General features: G+C 36.5%; 1 protein-coding gene across 2 annotated transcripts in view; it reads left to right on the top strand.

The window, feature by feature from the left end:
• The window catches only part of LOC124423914, a 53721-nt gene that overhangs the window by 15697 nt on the left and 20215 nt on the right, over positions 1–17809 (top strand). Inside the window, exons 2-10 of one of the 2 annotated variants that reach the window (XM_046962286.1) lie at positions 12312–12399; positions 12617–12886; positions 15513–16118; positions 16201–16320; positions 16414–16589; positions 16760–17033; positions 17122–17203; positions 17273–17417; positions 17547–17736. In XM_046962286.1, coding sequence (XP_046818242.1) covers positions 12312–12399; positions 12617–12886; positions 15513–16118; positions 16201–16320; positions 16414–16589; positions 16760–17033; positions 17122–17203; positions 17273–17417; positions 17547–17736 — 1951 coding nt within the window. Of the gene's footprint in view, positions 1–12311; positions 12400–12616; positions 12887–14557; positions 14759–15512; positions 16119–16200; positions 16321–16413; positions 16590–16744; positions 17034–17121; positions 17204–17272; positions 17418–17546; positions 17737–17809 lie in introns of those variants that run through there. The other variant, XM_046962287.1, reaches the window with a different exon arrangement.

Genomic DNA, 17809 nt, shown 5'->3' with positions numbered 1-17809 from the left:
TCAATATTAATATTAACGAGATATGAAATAATTTACGTGCAAAACTAATACTCTATATTAAATTAAAAACTGATACTTATTTCATGATAAAACTTTTTTTTTTTTTTATCAAATCTTACCTTCGACATCGATGTGATCGCGATAAAAACGATTTTATGAAAATAAATCAAGGAATGTATTACATTTACCGAAGAAAAGATCTATTTACATAAATGCAAATGGCGGACACGAAACTTAAACGGTTCGGGATGTCGTAGAGACAAAAAAGGAAAAACGAGGATACTCGTGCTTCAGGGATATGGCGACGTTAAATCTATAATTATCCTCGTGTATGTAAGTATCCGAAGAGGGTTGGAATTTGAATAGGAAGGAAAGACTTGGTACCGGCTGTTGCCAGTGTTGCTAACATAAGTCTGTTTGATAGTTGCCTAGAGGCGCATAAACGCAAAAGTTGAAAAGCAATTACTGATAATCATCATCGCGGCACTTCAGCGTTAACGTCGCATTCCTAGAAACGAAAACATTCCGCGCGTTACCCATAATTTCGTAAAATGAACGAACGAAGTAATGCAACGACGACGACGACGACGACGACGACGACGACGACGATGACGACAACAATTGCGAAACGACGAAGAAAAGAAAAGAAATATGAGGAACGAGGAGCAACGATAAAACGATATTACCAGAATGTTTTCCAATTTCTAAGATGAAGGGACACACATTGAATTTTTATAAAATATAACTCGTATCTTTCTTTCGCATAATTACAAGACGCAATCTTAAACGCCATATCTTTGTTCTTGCAATCATTTAATAATATTAACATACGACAGATAGTATCATACATGATAAAAAAAAGTGATATGAAGTTCCTCGAGGAACTTATGAAAAAGAAAAATTGGAAAAAGTTTAAACGATTCACCATTGTTAATAATAGTCTCATGATAAAGGAACGAATTAACGAATAGAAAGACTAAGAGTATTAATGCTGAAATTAGCATATACTTAAGTTTTCCATGCGGATTACGTCTTTCCAAGTCCTTAATTTATCGAGCACGTAGCAAAGAGACAAAGGAATCTTCTTCATCGTCGTCTTTTTCTACTTTAGCTCATTCCTTCTTTCGATATCCCACGACGTTTCCTCGGCACGAAGAACGTTGAATTCAAAAGTTTCATGATGTCGTCGGGATCAATGTAAAAAAGGATCGCGAGCGTTGGTTTAATGTAAACACGAACTCACGCCAGGATCCAATCCCTTCTTCTTCATCTTCGTTTTCTTTTCCTTGCTACTATGGCTTCTTCTTTGACTTCTTTTTCGATTATTTCTTCTTCTTTTTCGCTCCTCGTCCGGCTACTACTATCCTTCTTCTTCTCTCTTGGTATACATCCTCGTCACGAGACTGGCCGTTGAGGTAGATCGTGTCCTTGAGCGGTACATCCAGTTCCTCTTCGATGTTTTTCTTCTTCTTCTTCTTCTTCTTCTTCTTCATCTTCATCTTTTCCTCCGCCTCCTGCCGTTAACTCTCTCTCTCTCTCTCTCTGTCCCTCTTTCTCTGTCTCCTCCTCTCCTCTTTCTCTTCCTCCTCCTTTTCCTCCTCTCTATTCCTGGCCACTCCATTTGCATCGACCGACAAGAAGCGAGGGGAGAAAAAGAGGACTACTCCTCCTCTTCGAAGAAGAAGAAGAAGAAGAAAAAGGAGGAGAAGGAGGAGGAGGAGGAGGAGGAGGAGAAAGAGGAAAGAGAACTGAGATCCGCTTAGAACGAGTCTTGGAAAAATTGCAAACACGAAGGAAGAGGCAACCACTCGTGGTAGAAGAGGGCAATAGCGAGAAGGCAGAATGTCGTGTAAGATAATTTTACGTGCTGTTACGGCTATAACGTAACATCCATGCTGCGAGAAGTGCGTTCTCTATGGTGAATTAACAACGACTGCCGAGTTACACCTTTGATCTCTTTGAATGTAAACACTCACGCGCTGTGAATGACGTTAGTTCAAATATCTCGAATTATTTACAAAATTTCTTTTACCTCTTACATTAGTAATATAAATATTACGAAGAAATTCTTATTTTATTTCTATTACATTTATTCGATATTATATATATATATATATATATATATATATATATATATATATATATATATATATACAGCAATTTGTTCTAAAAAAAATCTAATAACTAAATGATTAAGTATCGTATTAACTTAATTTACGTATTATTGCTCCTATATAACGCAATATCCTAACTGAGAGAATCCTAATGGTACGTTCACTATGGTAAATTAACAACGTATACTGCATCATTCCTTTGATCTCTTCGAACGTAAACACTCATGCTGCGAAGACGTTAGTTCAAGTACCTAGAATTATTTATAAAATTTCTTTCACTTCTTAAAACTTAAATACTTCGAAGAAAATCTTATTCAATGTCTATTATATTTATCCGACAAAATTATATTTACGAAGAGAGAATAGCAATAGCTTGTCGTAAAAGATATAATAACGAAATGATGAAGTGTCGTGTTTAATTTATTTTACTCGTTAATATTCATATAATGTAATATTCTCGCTGCGAGAATCCGTAAGAGTGCGTAAATTACGGTAAATTAATAACGACTACCGAGTTACATCTTTGATCTTCTCAAACGTAAACAGTCATACTGTTTGAAAACATTAATACGAGTACGTTGTATTATTTACAAAACATTCTTCATTTCTTATAATCTAAATACCAATTGTTATGTATAATATTAAAAATGTTTATTTTAATGTTATATCTCTATTATTACATTTATTCGATTATACTATACTGAGAGAGAAGAAAAACGTTCTTCTCGTAAGAGATGTAATAACGATATGATTAAAGTATCGAGTAAAATTATTTAATGTAATATCCTTTCTAAGATAATTCAAACGATACATTCAACACACCGAACGTATCGTTTGATTATATTATAATTGACTAATGAGAACGGACTGCCGTGTTAAATCTTCGTATAATGTAAACATTTATAATATGTTTTTGTTTATACATAATGTTTACAAATTTTCATTTCATTTTGAAAATCGATATAAATATCAATATATCGAAACTAATCAACTTTAACTGAATAAGACAACTAATAAAAGGAAAAGTAATTACGTTGATTACGGTGATAGGAAAAATGCAACTATGCAAAGTGCAAGAGTAAAGCTATGCAACGGATGGCTGCATAAATACATATTAATTAGTGAATCTCATGCGAAATAAGGAAGGGGAAAAGAAAAAGAAAAAAAAAAAAAAGAAACAAGAAAAATATATTGAATTAATTTTCTTATCTTCTCTCTCGTTTTTTTTTTTTTTTATCTCAAGTATCTCGAGTAACACGTTTACCGCTACGATGCGATTAAACCAGAGATAGTACATCGATTTAACTGTAAACGACAGGACTCTTATGTTCTCTCTTTATGAACTTTTTTTCTTCCAATGTTTTTCGAACTAAATATTTCACATCATTATAACATAAAATAACTGAATCTTCGTCGATTGTTAGAACGAATTACTATATACTATTTTTCGATATACTACTTGCCGTTTATCGAGCTTTAGATCTTAAGAGTTTTTCATAAAAAAAAAACAAATAAATAAATAAATAAATAAGTAAAATTGTTATGAAAATGTAATATTAATTCTTAATATTAATTCTTAAAATATAATATCACAAAAATCAATAAGAACAATTAAAAGTTAATTGTAGACGTTAATATATTTCATCAATACTCTGTGTATGTAAAGATTCCTTGAAAAAAAAAACTTAATATTACCAATCGTCAAGATTTTAAAGTAATACTAAAAGAAAAATTTCGATGAATAAAAAATCATATCCTTTTCATTGTTACTGTCGATCGACTTAATTTTTTTTTATTAAAGATTACAATTGTCGATTGAAAATATTTCCCAATATTTATTCAATATTAAATGAGAATGATGAAGAATTAATTTTTCACGATAATTAAATAAAACTCCATGTTTCTCATATTCCTGAAATAAGATGATCTTTGAGGATTAATCTAAATTTGAAATTTCAAGGATTAATCAAAAACGTCAGAATAATAACGTTTATTCGTTCCAACGAATGAACGTGCATCATTTATTTCTTCCTCGATCTATTTAACATATCTAATCATTTCTAATTCGAACGAACCTACGTTTCTCTTTTGGATCATTTCACCCTAATCCACGTTGAAAAATATCATCTTCGTTCCGATCGCTAAACTTCTTCCTTTAACGTTCTCTCCCAATGTTTTTATCGGTCGTTCTTTTTATTTTATATTTTTTTCTTTTTCAAGTGAAAAAATGAAAAAAAAGAAAGAAAGAATAAGAAGAAGAAGAAGAAGAAGAAAAAGAGAAAAAGAAAAGAATTGATCTTCGTTCCTATAGACTTCTCAGGGACTTTCTTGTCACCTGCTAGAAAGGAATCGATTTGACGATTCACGACGCTCCTGTTACACGGAATTCGTAACGCTTCAGCAACTTGAACGGTTATCGTTCGCCGAAGAAGCGTACATTTCGCCTCGGTAAATTCCTTTGCATTAGCATTCGTACGTACATACATACATACATACATACATACATACATACATACATACATACATATATAAATGCACACATATAGAATCATGTTTATACAGATAGTAGATACATACGCCCGGAGCCACGCGTCCAATGCGTCTATGCATCCAATTTCCGGTATATCCACCAACGTACATTTCTTCTTCGCCTTCATCCATTATCGTTCGCTTATCGTTCCACGGATGCCTCCTCTTCGCTCGAAGTAAGAAGAGAAAGAGGAGAAGGACTATACGGCGACTATCTCACGCGAATCAAAAGACGGGAGTGGCCGCGAGCCACTTTGCTTTACCCCAACGAATAACCACTGGCTCGTTGAGCAAGGTGCAACTATTCTTCTTCGTTCACTTTACTCTTTCTTTTCCTTTTTTTCTTTTCTGTTCACTTTTTCTCTCTCTCTCTCTCTCTCTCTCTCTCTTCTTTTTTCGATCTTGTCTCATTTTCTTTTTCACTCATTTCGTTTTCTTTTTTAACTTCCCTGCCTCGTTCTATCTCAATCTTTATCATTTTTTTTCTTATCCCTTCATATTTCTTTACTAGTTATCCTTTTTCCTCCTATTTTATCTTTTAAATAAATGATGCAATTCTAACATAAACGTTTTCTTTTTCTTTTGAATTATCGATAACTATGAATATTTATGTATGCGCATATTATTCATATATATATATATATATATATATATATATATATACTTATCTATTTAAAGTAAGATTATATATATATATATATATATATATATATATGCATGTACACATACATACATATATTTATATATATATCGACTCGTTTATAACACAAATCTTCTTTTTTCCTTCCCTTCCGGTATTTTTTTCTCCCTCTCTCTCTCTCTCTCTCTCTCTCTCTCTCTCTCTCTCTCTCTATCATACTTGACTTTTATTTTATTTCTTTTATTATCTCTCATTCAAAATAACACCGAAGCGTTTTTCCTACATCATATCTACATATATATGCATATACGTAGGCTAAATAGCCCGTTATATGAATAACCGATGAGATAATTAAAGGAAGATCGTCACTTCGATAATAATTTTCGTGAAATAAAGCGGGAAATATAATTGGAGAGAATTTCCAATTTCAATAATTCTATTCGTGACCGATGTAATTCAAGAGATTTTTTGTCTCCCCCCCCCCCTCTCTCTCTCTCTCTCCCCCTCCCTCTCTCTCTTTCTTTCTCTCTTTCCCTCTGGATATCTTATCTCATTGTCAGACTTTATAGTTTTCCTTTGCACGCGAGTCTTTCTTTCCTTTCCGTTTGTTCTTCCTTCTCTCACGAGTACCGAACAAAACTGCCACTTTGTCGAACTACCTGGCAACTTCCTTGCATTATCCGGTGCTTGATCTCTCGGTGGATTGAAGTACTACGACGATTCGAGGCTCGTGCACTCTCTCTAGTGATGATGATGATGATGATGATGATGATGATGATGATGATGACGATTATCAGATTGATGATGAAGGACAAAAAGAAAAAGAATATAAAAAAGAATAAGTAGAAAAAGATGAAATAGAAGAAGAAAAGAAAACTAAAAGAAATAGAAGAAGAAGAAGAAAAAATAGAACGGCGAATAAAGTTGTTTTCTCTGGTGAAACTTAACGAATCCTTATCGTCGTCATCATCGGGAAGGCCTTAATCATCATAAAAAAAAAAAGAAAGTGAATTATCCTTCGCACGCTAACGCGAAGAAAAAAGATATTGTTGCCCTCTTCTCGAATAGGAAGTTCTTCGAATAGACGTTTATCAAAAGGCAATAGGTCTTCGGTTGGTTCATTCGTTGGTTAGTTGGCAGCACGTCTTGCCAGTTCGCCCTTTAATCCAAGCTAATAACACAGAGGAAGACGAGACGTTGTGTCGGGTAAGAAAACGAACTCGAAGGATACACCACACCAGTGGATTATAATTCTTGTTGTGCCGGCGTGGGTATATTGCGAGAAGGGAAGTCAAGGGCTTGGAAAGGTCGTTGTACTACGTAAGATCGAGAGAGAGAGAGAGAGAGAGCCTGCGAACATAATCATATTTCTTACTTTACCTCCCTCGTTCTTACAACTACTTCCCAGTGAGCTCTTCTAATACCTCGTCGTCGAATACTCACGAACCAAACTGCTAATTATTACTAGCGATTTATCGAGATCGTTTGGCATTGGATCGATCGATGCTCGGTAGATCGTTATCATTGAAAAGAAAGAGAGAGATATAACAGCATATCCATCTATTGGACTCTATCTTCTCACGGTATATTTACACGGCCAACTTCCTCTTGTAAATTCCAACGATGATCTAGTGATTTATAGGATCGACGAAACCAGCCGGAAAAATGATCTACGAGGTGGTAGTTGGAAGAGTGCCTCTAGTCGGTTGTTGGCCAACGGGTGCCGTCCTAGGAAAAAGAGATCCAAGAGTTGGATATACCTTACCTATACTCTCCTATGTATATATATATATATATATATATATATATATATATATATGTATACATACATGGAAGAGAGCACCTATCCAGCAGGAAGCTCCAGACCGATTTACGTTCCTTCATTGTTTATGAATCCCTCGCTTTAAACGAGAACCACCTGGCCACGTTCGCCTTTCTCTTTGCTTCTTTCCCTTCTTCCTTATTCTTCTTTTTCTTTTTCTTCTTCTTCTTCTTGTCGTCGGGACCAACCAGCGTTCTTCTCGCTTGTCTCGTTCCCTCGATCTCATTGTTTATGAATCCGCGCTAGCCGAGAGTGCTACCGTCTAACGCCATGAGCTTTGCTCGTGGATCGAGTTCATCGAGTTCATCGCGGTTCCTCTTGACCCGAGTATCTACGTAAGTAACTACGTACGAAAACATTTTAATATTTCAATGGAAAAGAGAGAACTATAAACACTCTCTCTCTCTCTCTCTCTCTCTCTCTCTCTCTCTCTCTCTCTCTCTCTCTCTCTTTCTATCTCTTTTACTTTCTTGGAATAAATAAAATAAAGCGACATAGAAAATCTCTCGAGTAAAAACGATCGAGAAGCTCGAGTAACTGAAATGAGATAAAAAAGGAATAAACTATGAGAGAGAGAGAGAGAGAGAGAGAGAGAGAGAGAGAGAGAGAGAGAGAGATAAAGAAGTTTGAAAGATTCTCCTTCTTCCCTTAGGGACTCCACGATCCAACGATTTCCTTATCGATCTTTGGTTACACACCGACTGTTGGACAACGCGATTTCTCAAGAAGCCGGACTTCTATTGGTTGGTCATAGAAGTTAACTTATTTCATAGCCCTTCCCTATCTTCGAGCCGATGTTCCTGACTATGTTTATGTGTGCATGTATTAAAGCTAAGAAAAGAAAAAGGAAGAAACAGTATTTATTCCTCTTCTTCTTCTTCTTCTTCTTTCTCTTTTTCAATGCTCCTTTCTACCCCACGCAAATTCCACCTACAAGCAGCCCGATCCATTACGATAAACCCCTACATTGTCCTGATGTGAATCGAACGTTTCCTAGCAATGGGAGTTAAGGTAACTACCCAAACTCTAACACCAATTTACCGTCTACTAACATATGGAAAATCGTGCGAACTTGGCTTAGAGCCAATTAATTATAAAAAAAAAAATAATATCATGAAGAGTATAATTTTCATTACTCTACCTCATTCCCTTCCTCCCTCTCGTTTAACAACAGAGCTAATTAACGTAATGTACCGAGCATTGCATATAAGCATAATGATTTTCCCAAACAAAAGGTAGTTTTCCATAAATCTTGAATTAGTTCCGGAAGGCGATCGTCGAGGCTTAAAGTCAGGAGCGCATATTCCCTTTCCGATGGGCTCCCGATGATCCTTCGTCCTAAGAGGGAAGAATTCTGATGGGATACGAGTTACGAAGAATAATATCTATCTACTAGCAAGGTTTGGTTTACCAAGTTGGTAAGAATATAAAGCACGGTACCATCTTAGGAGCAGACGATTTGAAAGGGAAGCCATTAATCCCCTCGCCGGTGACGTACGAGAGAGCATAAATCTGCATGTTCCAGTAGTCGGTCCAAGCTAAGAAGCATCCAGCATACTTGCTACTTACCGCAAGAGCACGATCATGATCGCGATCATACACAGACTGGAATTTATCTCGATCGTTGGCAATAGCCGTAGGACGGGACCGAAGACATGGGAAGATGGCCTTGAAAAGGTGCGATTCCGGAAGGAAACGATCAATGCCATTTTTATATATATATATATATATATATATATATATATATTTTTTTTTTTTTTTCATCGGTCAACAGGCCATTGCTCTCATGTCAGAGAATGCTAATTTTGAAGCATCAAGGAGATCGTCGGTAATCTTTGTGAACGAATGTCGCAGTTCATTAAACACGCCCCATAAGGGTAGTTAGACCTTGAATTACGTTACAATCATGCTCGATGCTCTCAGTAAAGTATCGTTTTACGGCGTTACATGGTTTCATCGTAAACGTATAAACGCTTCGGAGATTTCACGATCTGCCGTCATGGTCATGATCTTCCATATAATCACCGATGAAAGATAATATCTATCTATCTATCGATGAACGGCAGCTCTCAGTGAATAATTTGATATTATTCAATTACGCTATTTACGACGAAGATAATTAATGTAACGATTTAGATTCCGAATAAAAAGATTGTAAGATGATAAAAAAGCTTATTCAAGAAAAGCTCGATCGTGATCGATAAAATCGTACCTATTTGTCATTTTCACGACGATATCTATCAAAGAAAAAAAAAAAAAGCAAATCCATTTGCTTCCAAGAGATTAACGAATTTCTTCCTGATCAAAAAATCCTCTCTCGATCGTCGATCAATTTCATTAGGTATATCTTTTTGATCTCTGTAGTTACGAAACGACGGAATCACGAAGAAGCGTAGCGTAACGAAGAAGATGATCTTACACGCCAGAGTTTCGAGAGAGAGAGAGAGAGAGAGAGAGAGAGAGAGAGAGAGAGACTTTCCAAGAGGTAGAACATCTCGAGTGAACTCGTCGACCAGGTTTCCTCCGACCACCGTAGACCGGTTGTGACGTAAAGGTCAGGCTACGACTACCGTAGATAGTGCGACATTAAAGTTTGCACTCTTGCTATCTTGTACTTGGCTCGTTCTCTATCTTCTTCTTTTTCACTCGCTAGACAAAATTATCGAAGTCATTAGAAGCCCATAAAAACCGCATTCGAAGTTTCCCATAAGAATCCTAAACATACTTGAAGTTACTATCAACAAGTGGCACCGTTAGTCCGAAGAAGTGACCATAATTATATGCTTAATTTAGATTTTGCGGCATTCTTAAAAGATAAAAAGAAACTCTCTCTCTCTCTCTCTCTCTCTCTCTCTCTCTCTGTCCCTCTGTTTCTTTCTCTCTCTTTTCACGATGTTAATAATATTCTTTGAAAATACCACTATGATCTTATGCGAGACCACGAGTGAAATCTGTGCTTTTTTCTTTTAAGAGAAAAAAACAGAGAGAGAGAGAGAGAGAGAGAGAGAGAGAGAGAGAAGTAAGAGCATTAATCTTCGTAACAGTGCATCAACCCGCCCGCTCGTGAACCTAAGCACATTCCTCATTGTTAGCGCCGACTTTGCCACGGTGGTGGAGGTCATGGCAAGGAAAAGGAGAAGAAGAAGAAGAAGAAGGGGAAGGTATGAACCTTTGACCTCGGAACCAGCCACGACAAAGCTCGCTATCTCTTTCTCTCTCTCTCTCTCTCTCTCTCGTTCGCATCGTCGTCTTACTATGACCTCGAATGCAATCTGACGAAGCTTCAACAATTGTGCTGAATCCTTCCAATTTCCTCGGTCATTCAAGCAAAACCTTTATTAACCAATCGAAATACGTCAATTGCTTAATGTTGAATTAACATTAACGTTCCATTGGAATTAACGAAGACATAATACTTATATAGATAGTAGTAGAAAAGTACAAGAAACCGACCATAAGGATACTACGAGTTCATAGGATAGCCTTAGGAGGAACGAACGAAGAAATCCAGGAAGCGAATCGTAAATGAGCCGAAGGACGACTCTGGCGAACTTTACAGCTTATCCTTGGTTAAAATTACCGAGTGAAACTCGCCATTTTGTAATCGTAAAATACTTTGGTACGTAAGAAGAATATACATGTAAGAAAGAGAGGAAGGAGTAGAGGAGAAAGAGGGGCGAAGAGAGAGAGAGAGAGAGAGAGAGAGAGAGAGAGAGAGAGAGAGAAATAACGACGTACGATTTAAAGAGCTTATCTTAATCTTTAACTTCCACTTCGATACGTGCGAACTCTCGCGAGGATGATCGCTTAATCTGTCGCTTAAGAGAAGGAACAAGAAAAGAGAAATAGATAGATAGATAGATAGATAGATAAATAGATAGATAGAGAAGGATAGAAAATAGAAGAAAAAAGTTCTCTATCCAGATACTCGGCCGGTTAGCCAACTGGAAGAATGAATAGCGAGCAAAGCAACTGGATAAGCGGATGGTACTTTCTCAAGGACAAATAAAAACTAGTAAGAAGAAGTAATCCAGGAAGCGAGGAGGAGTTCGTAAAACGCGAACAAAACGCAAAAGAAGGGAAGTCGACGGCTCCACATGTTTCCAACTGGTACACTTACATACATGAAAATTGCTCTTACGGCTTTGAGAAACATCCACTGACTTCCTTTTCTCTTCGATCATCGGATCGTATTTAAAGGATTTTTATAAAACAACCCGTTCTCAGCGGGCGCCGATGAAGCATGAACCTACTACTCTTGCCATTCGTTCAAGTACTCGATGGATGAACCGGCCTCCATGATTAATATAGGATCGTATCTACTTATTTCTCTTTATCGAATCAACCAATTTCTTCGTTCTATTTTTTTATTTTTTTCTCAACAAAAATTTGACATATCAATCCTGTAGACGTAATATAAATTCAAATGACCGTGTTTACCGATATAAATAATGTCAGAATTTTTTTTACTGCATTTTCAATATTCACTGTACTCGACATTTTCTCCTTTAAATATTTAATATACCTATTATCGATTTATAACTATTGTGATATCGAAATTGTTGATAAAAAAAAAAAAAAAAAAAATCTGAAGAAATATAGTAATATTCATTTAGATATAAAATACTGAAAAATGAGATATAAATTGTAAATATCTAATGTACGTACATCTAAGGGATAATATTTATGCAAATAAATGTTGATACTTCAGAAAAATAATTGCACATATTTCTACATATTCCTAAAAAGATATATCTCACTAGTCTATCACTTTCTATGAATTAATTTCATGAACACGCCAAAGACAGAGAAAGAGCGAGAGAAAAAAAAAGAGAGAGAGAGAGAGAGAGAGAGAGAGAGAGCGAGCAATAATTACTTCAAGTGCTATTTGCAAAGTAATTATCTGAAGTCATTAACAAAACCTTGCACATTATCTCTACGAGTTTATACTTCTCGAATAGTTGCACGCAATACGATCAAGAATGCTGCGTGGAAACGCAAACGTTGCATCACACTCGAGGGTGATCGAATTCGCTTTGATATCCAAGAGAATCCGCTTAGAAACATGAGACAATGATGGTGATGATAACGATGGTTGTTGTTATTGTTGTTGTTGTTGTTGTTGTTGGTGGTGGTGATGGTGGCTCGTACCGCGACAGATTTTAATCAAGATCTTACAAGGTAATTTCTCTCTCTTCTTTTACAGATGGGCTCGTTCGGGATCGGCAGAGCCGCAGCTGCAACTGCGGGACTGATAGTCATGGCGATGTTAAGCAGTGGTCACGCTGCATTGGGTAAGTATTCCAACTGGAATACAGATTAAGCATACCTGCTATTCTCTGAACAATCTCGACCCAAGTTCCTCTTACCGGTCTAGAATACAATCGATCGAAAAGAAAATTTCTTTATCGATCAAGAAAGAAATGATTTATTTATTTTTTTCGTGTCGAATGACACAACCTGATGTTATCATATTCTTCTTTTTCTTTTTTTTTTTTGTTTTTCTTTTAGCAAGAACAGCGTTCGAGAAATTAACTGATTACGATTACCGAGGTACGACTTATTACAGTGTTAGAAATTTATCGCTTTACGAGTGTCAAGGTTGGTGCCGAGAGGAAGCTGAATGCCAGGCTGCAGCTTTCTCCTTCGTAGTAAATCCTTTAGCACCGATGCAGGACACTCTTTGTCAATTACAAAACGAAACGGCAGCTACTAATCCAGCAGCTCAACCTCAACGTGCTGTGAACATGTATTACATGACGAAACTGCAGATCAGATCAGGTGAGTCCTTTGTTTTTATTAATATCGTTTGAAATACGTAGAAAATTAATAAAAACTGATCTGTCTTGTTAAGGATCGAAAAAATGTCGAAAAATCGTCGACGAATCTATTTAAAGATCTTCCTAAAAATCTACCCAATCTTTTAAAGAACAATCAGATCCTTACTAACGAATTTTTCGAACCATTCTTAGGCCTATTGACAGGATTATAAATCTCAAGAAGATTGCTTGGGATTAGAAAGAAAGGGAATAGGTAAGAAAGCGTTTGAAGAAAAGAGAGGACGGGTCGCGGGAAAAGAAAAAGAAAAAGAAAAGAAAAAAAGAAAAGATGAGGGGAAAGTTAAAGACTAGGAAATTTCGGTCGGTAAGAATACGAAAAGAAATTTTGTGAATGGGCCATGAAAATCAGTAATAATTTTTGTACTTGCAAAGGGTCTACCAATTTGAATGGACAAACAATAAACACCCTGCTGGTACCTACAGATAGGTACGATGGGTACAGTACAGAGATAAGAGTAAACTACTAATAACCAGAAATGGACTGTGTTCCTTGAGGTGTCGAAATATACCTAAGGGATTTTTTAAAAATCTTTAATATTGGTTTAACGAATCTGCTGGTACCAAACCTTCGAAGATTTATATACGCTTTAAAACCCTCATAAAATGTACCCTCTATCATCTTACGAATAGAAAGTATAGAAAGAAAGAGAGAGAAAGAAAGAACTGAGTCCTTACAGTCGTTGAGTCACGCTCGAAAGAATGATCAAAGAGACTTCGAGGAAGTTTCTTTTGCTGCTTCGTGCTTCTTCGAATTCCTTAAAAAAACCCTTGGGCAGGCGCCTCTTCTTGCGAGTCTAGCTGTGAATCCAACGATCGTTAAGAACCGCAATCAATTTTAAATTATCTTACTTTCGGATCAAATTTTATGGAAAAAAAAAAAAGAAAAAAAAAGAAAAAGGAAAAAGAAAAAAACCGCTGAATTATTTTTTCTCCGCAATTTTCACGCCAAAATTTTTTCCTTCCACGATTATTCACATTATATTTTCTTGCGGAAATTCAAAATTAATAAATTCTTTTTTCATATCATATATAAGATAACGCGAACGTAATAATATAATAAAATTCTTAACTTTAATTTCTCTGATATACGAAATGTCTTATGAACAAGATCCTAATAGATTTTATTTTCATCAAAAAGAGATCAATAGAGAAACTTGTTCAAAGGTAAATTTCCACGAACATCTATAGATACTTAATAGAACTTTCACTTTCGAATAGATCCTATACGAACAATATTTAAATAGAACATAACGAAATAAAATAATATAATAATAAAATAGTTGAAAACTAATTTTATACATTGATAAATTATTTTGTATTTCCTATGAGGCAAATATATACAAGATATATTTATATCTATTTTTATTAATAAATAAAGGAGAAAGTAAAGTTCGAAGACACCCTCTTTAAACGTATTAAAAGCAAAATAAAATCTAAATATAAATGACGAGCGAAGGAAGAAAAGTTTTTTTAACGGGTCGCTAAGTTTAAAAATAGTTAAGAATGTTAGTCTCTCTCTCTCTCTCTCTCTCTCTCTCTCTCTCACTCTCTCTCTTTCTTCTTTCTGTCTCTGTCTCTCTCTCTCTCTCTCTCTCTCCCTCCCCATTTTATATATGATAGTCCATCACGCCACAATCGAGTACTCGAATTTCTCGCGGTCGTACGTGCGATTTGTCATGCACGATCTTGGATTCATACGACACGGTGAATCATCCGTGAAGAAGTCACGCATCGGTTCGTTGGCACCAAGTAACAATTTGAGAAGCGCCGCTTTTCGCGGCAGGCTTCCTTGAAGGAAAAGAAATTGGAACGGGTGAGCACCGACATCATCATCATCATCATCATCTCTCTCTCTCTCTCTCTCTCTCTCTGTCTCTTTCTCTGTCTCTCTGTCTCTTTCTCTATCTCTCAGTCTGTCTGTCTGTCTGTCTGTCTGTCTGTCTTTTTCTCTTTCTTAATTCGCGTGCCAAAAAGTCGTAAAGAAGAGTAGCGTGCGTCATCGTCAGCATGGTCAACTTGCCAAGTCACATGTGTCTTCGACTCGTGATTTCAAAACGGACGTGCCTTTTCTGGTCTCGCCTGTTTTTAAATCTCGTGATCGATGAACCACGAGATCCTTTGTTTTTTTTCTGATCCACTCTTCATCCTCCTCTATTTTTCTTCACCAACATCATCGAAGATAACTGTATAACGAACGTTGATTTCTTTCACACGATATTACCGTTCCACATCGTCGTTATAAAACGATCGTAAAACTTGGGGATATATGTCGAGTGCAGATCGATAAAAGTTTCCCAGGTATCCTATGGATAATCCGGGAAATTATCGTCGAGTCGAGAAGAGAAGTAAAACGAAACGGCTAAATTCAGACTAACGTATAAGATAGAATCTTTCTTTTTCCTTCTTTCTTTAAGATTTCTCTTTCTTTTAATTGTCCAAGTAAATTTCTTCATTTCTTTTTACACATGTTAAATATCGTTAATAGATTTATTCGAATCGAAAGAAAGATAATTTCTTTTAAATATAAATATTTATATTTAATTTATAATCTCTCTCGATAATTACAGAAAACGTATGTCTCCGACCATGGTCCTTCGAACGTATACCAAATAAAATGATTCGTGGATTGGACAATGCACTCATTTATACATCGACGAAGGAAGCCTGTCTCGCTGCCTGTTTGAACGAACACAGATTTACCTGCCGATCTCTCGAATATAATTACGTTACTCTTCAGTGTCATCTCAGTGACTCCGATCGACGTACCACCGGGCAATACGTTCAATTCGTCGATGCTCAGGGTGTCGATTATTTTGAAAATCTTTGCTTGAAGGGAAAAGAAGCTTGCAAGTCTCAAAGGATCTTCCAAATTCCTAGAATCGGAGTCGCCGATGACAAAGTCGCTCAATACGCTGGTCTACATTATTATACCGATAAAGAGCTTCAAGTTCAAAGCGAATCTGCATGCAGATTGGCCTGCGAAATTGAGAACGAGTTCCTTTGCAGATCGTTCCTTTATCGTGGCGCACCTCAAGGATCGGCTTATAATTGTCATCTATTTCATTTGGATCATTGGACTCTTCCCGACGGACCTTCGACCTATCTTAACGCTGAAAGACCACTGATCGATAATGGTGAACGAGTTGGAACCTATTTCGAAAACTTTTGCGAGAGTAAGTAACGAAACTTTATCTCAAATATTTCTCTTAAAAACATATATCTTATATAAATTATTTTATATTTTAATTTATTTAGAAGGCACCGGACCACTCGCAGATCCGCTTCCGGTCGTCTTCGAAACTACAGAAGATCCTACGGTGAATAATCTGACAAGGAACGATATCAACTGCGATAAAACCGGCACCTGCTATGACGGTAATCCTCAACAATGATTTTCTCTTCATCGATATTATATCTATAAGATTAAACGATAAAGTCTCTCACATCGTAATCATTTCACGTTCACAGTATCTGTCGATTGTAAGGACACACGTATAGCCGTTCAAGTTCGTACAAACAAGCCATTCAATGGTCGTATCTATGCCCTCGGACGTTCTGAAACTTGCAATATCGACGTTATCAATAGTGATCTCTTCAGACTCGACTTAACGATGAGCGGACAGGATTGTAATACGCAGAGCGTGGTAAGTGTCTTTCATATATGGCGAATGATGGAAAAAGATAGAGAAAAAAAAAGAAAGCAAAAAAAAAAGGGGAAAAAATGAGAGAGAAACAAATCTCACGAAAACTTAGCTTCGTGTCGCAAAATTTTCCTCAAACTCTCTGTTCATCATGGCAGCGTGACGGTTTTCAGACTGGCATCTACTCGAACACAGTGGTACTCCAACATCATTCGGTGGTCATGACAAAGGCTGATAAAATCTATAAGGTGAAGTGTACTTACGACATGTCATCGAAGAATATCACTTTCGGGATGATGCCTATCAGGGATCCGGAAATGATTAGTATCACTAGTGCACCCGAAGCACCACCACCAAGGATACGCATTCTCGATAGCAGATCAAGAGAAGTGGAAACCGTAAGAATCGGAGATAAATTGACGTTTAGGATCGAAATACCTGAAGACAGTAAGTATCGTAAATTGAATAAAAATTCAATCGAAATATTACGTTAATTCTATCTGAATAATAATAAACATTTAATTTTCTATAACAGCACCTTACGGAATCTTTGCTCGCAGCTGCGTTGCTATGGCCAAGGACTCGAAAAGCACCTTCCAAATAATCGACGATGAAGGGTTAATATTTTTTTACTCGATCGAAATTGATCTATCTAAAAGGGATCTCATGGAACGATGTAATTTTAGATGTCCAGTGGATCCCTCGATATTCCCGAGCTTCACGCCAGACGGTAACGCCCTCCAATCGGTCTACGAAGCCTTCAGGTTCACGGAATCTTATGGTGTCATCTTCCAATGTAACGTCAAGTATTGTCTCGGACCATGCGAACCGGTAATAAAAACTTTATTAACGTCTAACCTCGAGCTCGTAAACAGAGACATATTTTTCTCATACCTTGCGTGCCGAAACTCGAAAAGGAAGGGAAAAAGTTTAACAGCGTTTCATGTTGCTCGTTGACAGGCTGTTTGCGAGTGGGGACGTGAATCCGTTGAATCGTGGGGCAAAAGACGTCGAAGGAATGTCATGAATGCTACCGAAGAGAAAGCTGAGGACATGACTCTTTCTCAAGAGATTTTAGTCTTGGATTTCGGTGATGAAAAACAATCAGATTTCCTCAAAAGCGACGCCAGCATAGACTTCAACGAAGCAGGTAAAACGCTATAAAAAAGGATTTACTATCTATTTGTACGTCGGACTAATGTTCGCTCACACCATTTTTTATT

Source organism: Vespa crabro, chromosome 4 (genome assembly GCF_910589235.1).
Source record: "Vespa crabro chromosome 4, iyVesCrab1.2, whole genome shotgun sequence".
Lineage (NCBI taxonomy): Eukaryota > Metazoa > Arthropoda > Insecta > Hymenoptera > Vespidae > Vespa > Vespa crabro.
The sequence above is the reverse complement of the archived record's forward strand: the minus strand, read 5'-3'. Positions and strand labels throughout refer to the sequence as shown.